This window comes from Podarcis erhardii (assembly GCF_964252035.2).
Source record: "Podarcis erhardii genome assembly, chromosome: 1".
Classification (NCBI taxonomy): Eukaryota; Metazoa; Chordata; class Lepidosauria; order Squamata; family Lacertidae; genus Podarcis; species Podarcis erhardii.
Genome location: NC_138497.1, coordinates 27,495,642 through 27,503,436, shown reverse-complemented (window position 1 = coordinate 27,503,436; position 7,795 = coordinate 27,495,642). Strand labels below are relative to the sequence as shown.

Here is a 7,795-nt window from a genome sequence, read left to right as displayed (position 1 = left end):
TGGCAATCTTCTGCAAGCAAAGCATGTGGTCTACCACTGAGCTGTCATCCCTCCCTGGCACGCGCAAAGCAGCTCCTGGTGTGCTGTAATATCAGTAGTGAGTGCTTGTTACATCTAACCACATGATAAAGCACTTAGTAAGGTAAGTGGTTTTCCTCTCAAAACACTGCATGCTGAGCAGTGATCTGGACAGGTGGTGGGAGGATCAAATGACCACTTCATCACTCAGAAAAGCTGCAACACAGCTAGTCTCATCTCCTGAGCATGAGACGGTCCGAAGGCCACATTTTTGAGCCTCATGAATTGACTCTAAGGTGCAGATTTCTACTTCACAGAGGTTTTAAAGCTGAATAAAAGAAAGAATGATAACACAAAAGGGAAAAGGGAGGAAAGGAAGATATACGGGACATATTTTAAAATGTGGTTTCCAGAATTTCTGAGACAGCGGGGAAATGAATGTACAGAGTCTATTCATTATGGTGGCCTCGTGTATATAAATGTGCATTTGTTTGACTGCTCAATCTCAGATATAAAAGCAAATCCATCTAGTGAACTTTACAGAGTGACAGCTACTGAATATGTTGTGATGGAAGGATTTTGCGGAATGGGATGTTTTATCCTGATCTTAAATGATTGATCACTACTATGTGCTCTGGCAGAATAAGCATGCTTTCCCTCCCTACAACACACACTCTCTCTCTTTTTAATAGCAAGGGGTTTGCAAACTACTTTCAGCTACAAAATGTACAGCAGTCAAATTAATCCTACATACATAAAGGAAATAATCTCTACTATAGGAACTAGAAGTTATCAGAGACAGGTTAGGGATATACTTGGTATTCATGCAACCCAGACAGGGGAAATTAGATAATCCACCCTTTCCCATATAGTATTCTCCAGATGCAGAAATTCTCTAGTGTGACCTCACCGGCACCACCACAAACAAAAGATTTATGGGTGAATGTATGCACAATTGTTGCACGTGTGCAGTACTTAGCTTTCCAGTCCATAGAATAACACACATACACAGAGAGAAATAAGAGTGTACAATGCCTGCAGAAGCAGTAATCCAAAGGGATTCTATGCACACACAAGTGGAAGTGTGTGTGTGTGGTAAGAGTTTTTATTCTTTTACACCCTGAAGTTCTTTTGACAGCCAATCCCACTGCTTAAGAGGCAAGCTACAGCTTAAAAACTTCCTTCACTCTTCAGCTGTTGACGTTGTCACAGATCCTGGCAATTAGATTCAATTTAATGTTAACAGCCCACTTAATCTTTTAAAACCACACTCAAAGTGGCGTACAACACAACACAACAAAACAACAAAACAATTGGGGGTTAGAAATCTTTGCATTCCACTCTCATCCCTACCTTCTGTGCCCCCCCCATATATACGGTGGTACCTTGGGTTACATATGCTTCAGGTTACATATGCTTCAGGTTACAGACTCCGCTAACCCAGAAATAGTACCTCGGGTTAAGAACTTTGCTTCAGGATGAGAACAGAAATCGTGCTCCGGCAGCGCAGCAGCAGGAGGCCTCATTAGCTAAAGTGGTGCTTCAGGTTAAGAACAGCTTTTGGTTAAGAACGGACCTCCCGAACGAATTAAGTACTTAACCTGAGGTACCACTGTACACAGGTGCACAGTTAAGGCCTTCAACAATGTTTAGTCCCTTGCCCAGGTGCAGAGAGCAGGATTTGAATGTGCACCTATCCAACCCTGATTGATAAGCATTAGATCAGAACCATCATTTTAATGTGATTAGGAGGCATGCTAAAAGAGAGCAGTCACTTTTGCACTATGCAAGAACCAAAGGGATTAGGAATGTTGATGAGAGGAACATAAGGTAATATAGCTTGTGCTCATTGCTTGTGTTAAACTTCCTGCATTAAACTATCTTGCCTTATTCTTTTGTACCACATCCATTCAGCAAGAATTAAGCTGTCAACACACAGATGATGTTTAAATGTATCAGAGTTCTTTCCATTGCTTCAGCTTTGTATTTATAATCTCTATTACTGCTTCAGTGGTTTTTGAACTGTGAACTGCCAGAAGCCAGCACTTCCCCCCAGAAACCTTCCCCGCGCCCTCTCTTCTTCATCACTGTATATATAGCCAAATCACCCTGTAACCGACATCAAATTCATTTTCTGGCTTCTGGCTCTTCCTGCTTCCTCTCATAAAAGTGACCTGAGAGTCATAGCATTAAGACAAAATTGGCAGGGAACACTTTATGACAAGGGCAACAAAGTGAACCGAAGTATCACACAGAGCAGACGGCAATATTATGTTGGCTTCAAAGCCGTGAGATTTTGGAGGCATGAGATCAGTCCTAGGAATTATTTTAAAAGGTGCCACTGAACATGTTCTGGCTTAATTTCAACAATACAAACAGCAACAAGACCCATCACTTTGTAAATATATCTTACATATAATAAGCATCGAAGAGTGTGGTCATGCTGCAATTCACTTGGCCACAGACAGGGGTTGCTGCAAACCGTGATGAGAGGTGGTGAATGGGAAGCCTAGGTGAGCCATGGAGGGACAGCCAGAATAAACCGCTCTGCTGGCACCTCTTTTTGCCAGCCCTGGGTCCCTTGCAACAGGATCTAGACCCCCAGGTTAACTGCTACTGGCCGCCTTTCTCCTCTCTGGCCAGCTTGGGGATTTGTTGATTCTGGTACCACCATTGCTTTGGAGTGTGATTAGGCTGCAGTAGAAGGTCTTCAGTCTGGGCAGTCACTGCTTCTGACCTCCTTCCCATGCTTTTCCTCCTGTAAGGCTGACTCTTTGCCTCACTTGGCTGGGGTGGAAAGAGGGAGGTCAAGTATCTTGCTCAAGCAGAGGGACAGAGTTTCTGTTCAGTGAAACCCTACATCTCAGGGTTGCTCTTTGAAGCCATCCTGCCTAGCTCCTTTCCATCTCTTACACATGAGTATGTGGTTCTTGGCAAGGTCTTGCAGGAGTCGGTGAGGGATGGGGGTGGGTGAAGTTTCGTGAGGGGTGGGGATAGTAGGAGAAGTTGGCAAACAATGTGAGTGAGGGGACAGCTCCTAGTTTGCTAAAAATTCATAATAGTGTAATATCTTTATGTATATTAAATTCATTATTATAATACAGGGAGAGAATCACAGAATCATAGAATTGTAGAGTTGGAAGGGAAACCCAAGGGTCTAACCCCCTGCAATGCAGGAATCTCAACTAAAGCATCCATGAACTGCCCTGAGACCTCCAGGTATAGGGCGTATATAAATTCAATTTAACAGCAGCAGCAGCAGCAGCAGCAGCAGCAGCAAATGGCCATCTAGCCTCTGCATAAAAACCTCCAATAAAGGACAGTCCACCACCTTCTGAGGGAGTCCATTCCACTCTCAAATAGTTCTTACCTGCAGAAAGTCCTTCCTGATGTTTAGTCGGAATCTCCTTTCTTGTACCTTGAAGTCATTGGTTCAGGTCCTACCCTCTGGAGCAGGAGGGAAAGGGAGAGAAATTTTAAATGCATGCATTGATTTTGTGTGGAACTTATGTCCACATAGAGTTATGAACTGGGGGGGGGGGGGTGTCACAGCCCAGCCACTGAACTATCTCACACACAAAGTGCTGGGGATCACTTTTGCTTTTGCACAATGTGTTTTGTAGTCTTGAGGCTCCATACAATATATAACACCTACTAAATGAAGACAGAAGAATTCTAAAGAACTGAGTGCTTATTATAACTACAGGTCTCCTACCTGTTATTTAATAGGCCTACCATCCTTTTTTTCTGAAGGGGGAGGGATCCATTTTAGCAAAGTGTCAGATTTCTCTCTGAGAAATCTGGCTTTTCCAGCCAGAACTCAGTTCCAACACCTTTCAGGTGGGTGCCATTGCCATTATTAGAGAACAGGGAGGAGTTTATTAGAGAACAGGGAGGAGTTCACGATGAGTTCCAGCATCTCTTTTTCTAGAAAAATAGCACTGCTGAGAATTATATTTTAAGTTTAATCTGGAGTTAACCCAGTGGGTTCAGGAGTTGGAAAAGAGACACAGGGAATAACCACAACCGGAGACCAGGAATGGATGTTTGTAGTGTTTTAAATTATGACTGTATGAAGGAATATCATGAGTTTTGTGTTTCACTACTTCCTTCTTTGTGATTTGATACACTCTGATTTTGCTGTCTTTTTAACGACAGCTGGAGTTGAGATATCACTCAACAGCAAAGGGTCCAGTTCCCAAACCATGATGGAAGACCATGATGGAACTGAAATATAGCCTTTGTGCCTGTTCCATCTATTCAGCACATACAATCTTGGCAGGGAAAGAGGAGCCTGTTCTTGGCAATGTCTAAGAATGATGGAAGGCTTTTCACTGAGCTCTTTTATTAATGAGTGCCTATTATACGAGGCACGGGAAGAGGATAAGACAAATATTCTGGCTCGCAATATACTTCTGATTGTGGATCATTTTGATTCAGCTTTTTTGGGGGGGGGGGGAGGAAAAAGGAAAAAAAGATGATTAAGTGAGAATTTCACCCGACAACATTTAAGATTATCAGCACAACCATAATACTAGACTTTGTAAACTTATGGCTAAGACAGCTGCTTTGCATTGTAGTGGTCTAAACCACTGAGCCTAGGGCTTGCTGATCGGAATGTCAGCGGTTCAAATCCCCGCAATGGGGTGAGCTCCCATTGCTCGGTCCCAGCTCCTGCCAACCTAGCAGGTCGAAAGCACATCAAAGTGCAAGTAGATAAATAGGTACCACTCCGGCGGGAAGGTAAACTGTGTTTCCGTGCAGTGCTCTTCTTTGCAGAAGCGGCTTAGTCATGCTGGCCACATGACCCAGAAAAACTGTCTGTGGACAAACGTTGGCTCCCTTGATCAGTAAAGTGAGATGAGCGCCACAACCCTAGAGTCATTTGTGACTGGACTTAACTGTCTGGGGTCCTTTACCTTTACTTTTTTACATATAATACCTTGGTTAGAAATGAAGCAGTTTTCCTATATATATATATATATATATATATATATATATATATATATGCAGGTTTTGGTGTCCTCGGGTGTCTTCCCGTGTAAAAGTTGGGGTGTCTAGGCGACGTTTCGACGAGGTCTCACTCGTCATCTTCAGGCTGGTGCTTTCGGCTTCTTGTTACTGGAACAGAGCAGGATCTCAGTGTTTGAGTTCCTATAAATACTGTAGAGGGGGTGTGGTGTATAGCCTCCAATGTTCTGGGCAGAGAGGAAGTTCCCAGGCTAGTGTGCCTTTTCTTCTTTTGTTCCTTAATTACTTGAGAGATATCTTGAGTGATTTCTTGAGTGATATCCTGAGTACCACTTAGGTGGGTCATTAGGTGTGGATTAGTTGTTAAAGTCTTTGTGTCTTGACCTCTTGAACTTTGTGAAGAGTTTTCCTGAGAAGATGGCTGTACTGTACTTAGTTGTGCTCTGGCTTGGCTTCGTGTATAGGGGCGAGCTGTGGTTTTGTGGCTTGTGTCAGCCAGATCTGTGTAGGGATTGCAGGGGGGTGCAGCATCCGGAGGTGCCACCATGGATTGGCTACTGGATGGTGTCTGTAATTCATCTGTGGAGAGGGTCTGGGTTTGGGTCTGGTGTGGTTGATTGGTGTTGGCGTTCTGTGTGCCTCTGGATCTGGTGTCAGTTTTTGTGGGGAGGGCTAATTTCCAGATGTCTGGCAAGCGGGATGTGTCGTCACGCTTGTTCATGTTGTGAGGGTGTTTCTCTATCTCGATGGCTTCCATGATTATTCTCTTGTGGTGATGTTCCGTGTTAAAGAGCAATTTGGAATCTGCAAAATTAATTTCGTGTCCTGTTTCTTTCATGTGTTGGAAAAGAGAGGAAGTTTTTTCTTCTTTTTTGACGGCATTCTTGTGTTCTGCGATACGTGCATTTATTCGTCTGTTTGTTTGTCCAATGTACGTGGCTGGGCAGACTTTGCAGGGTATTTCATAGATCCCTTGGTTTTCCAACTGGATTTTATCCTTGGGGTTTCTGAGGATATTGGCTATTTTTTGGTTGGTGCAAAAGGCTGTTTTGATATTGTGTTTATGGAGGATTTTGCTAATTTTATCTGTAGTGCCCTTGATATAAGGAAGGAGGGCCATGCCATTGTTTTCTTCTGTGTCTTGGTTTTTGGGGGGTGTTTCCTTTTGGATTAGCTTCGTAATCCTGTTTTGCTGGTATCCATTGGCAATTAACACGTTTGAGAGATTCTGTAACTCAGTTGTCAAGTGGTCTTTGTCAGCCAGGCGTTTGGTTCTGGAGATGAGAGTCTTGGCTACGGAGTTTATTTGTGCAGGGTGGTGGTGTGATTGTGCATGTAAGTAGCGGTTGGTGTGTGTTTTTTTCCGGTAGATAGTGTGTCCTAGGGAGCCATCAGGTTTTTTGTAGATTAGGACGTCAAGGAAGGGAAGTTGGTTGTTGGCTTCTATTTCCATAGTGAATTGTATTTTGGGGTGTAAGTTGTTGAGATGTGTGAGGAAGCTATCCAGTTTTTCCTTCCCGTGTGGCCAAATTACAAAGGTGTCGTCAACATATCTGAGCCAAAGTTTGGGTTTGTGTTCTGACTTGTCTAAAGCATTGGTTTCAAAGTGTTCCATGTACAGGTTTGCGATGACCGGTGAGAGGGGTGATCCCATAGGTGCTCCTTCTATCTGTTTGTATCTTTGTCCATTGTGGATGAAGTACGTGTTGGTTAGGCAGTGGTTGGTCAGGTCCAAGATGTATTCGGGGGGATTGTATTTGTTTTGAATAGCTGTCAAGGCTTCTCTTTTCCAACACATGAAAGAAACAGGACACGAAATTAATTTTGCAGATTCCAAATTGCTCTTTAACACGGAACATCACCACAAGAGAATAATCATGGAAGCCATCGAGATAGAGAAACACCCTCACAACATGAACAAGCGTGACGACACATCCCGCTTGCCAGACATCTGGAAATTAGCCCTCCCCACAAAAACTGACACCAGATCCAGAGGCACACAGAACGCCAACACCAATCAACCACACCAGACCCAAACCCAGACCCTCTCCACAGATGAATTACAGACACCATCCAGTAGCCAATCCATGGTGGCACCTCCGGATGCTGCACCCCCCTGCAATCCCTACACAGATCTGGCTGACACAAGCCACAAAACCACAGCTCGCCCCTATACACGAAGCCAAGCCAGAGCACAACTAAGTACAGTACAGCCATCTTCTCAGGAAAACTCTTCACAAAGTTCAAGAGGTCAAGACACAAAGACTTTAACAACTAATCCACACCTAATGACCCACCTAAGTGGTACTCAGGATATCACTCAAGAAATCACTCAAGATATCTCTCAAGTAATTAAGGAACAAAAGAAGAAAAGGCACACTAGCCTGGGAACTTCCTCTCTGCCCAGAACATTGGAGGCTATACACCACACCCCCTCTACAGTATTTATAGGAACTCAAACACTGAGATCCTGCTCTGTTCCAGTAACAAGAAGCCGAAAGCACCAGCCTGAAGATGACGAGTGAGACCTCGTCGAAACGTCGCCTAGACACCCCAACTTTTACACGGGAAGACACCCGAGGACACCAAAACCTGCATTCCTGTACCCGTGAAAATCTACGAAACCAAATATATATATATATATATATATATATGATGGAACTGGGATTATAACAGTTCAGCTTCTTGATGCTTTAACATTGCAGCACTCATCTTATTCATTTGATAAAAATATTTTTATATATTGCCAACCCTCATAAAATATCAAGGTGCTGTGTAAACCATATATACAAGTATAATAAAAACA

The 7,795-nt window shown here is 43.5% G+C and overlaps 1 protein-coding gene across 1 annotated transcript; it reads right to left on the bottom strand.

The window, feature by feature from the left end:
- Positions 1–4,349: 4,349 nt before the first annotated feature.
- Positions 4,350–7,178, bottom strand: LOC309350294 (uncharacterized protein; the record flags this gene model as incomplete). Its single annotated transcript, XM_081877184.1, has 3 exons — positions 7,134–7,178; positions 5,183–6,651; positions 4,350–4,376 (listed from the first exon to the last, which is right to left on the bottom strand). Exons 2-3 carry the CDS (start codon positions 6,641–6,643, stop codon positions 4,350–4,352), a joined length of 1,488 nt encoding a protein of 495 aa, XP_081733310.1. The 5' UTR covers positions 6,644–6,651; positions 7,134–7,178.
- Positions 7,179–7,795: the final 617 nt, after the last annotated feature.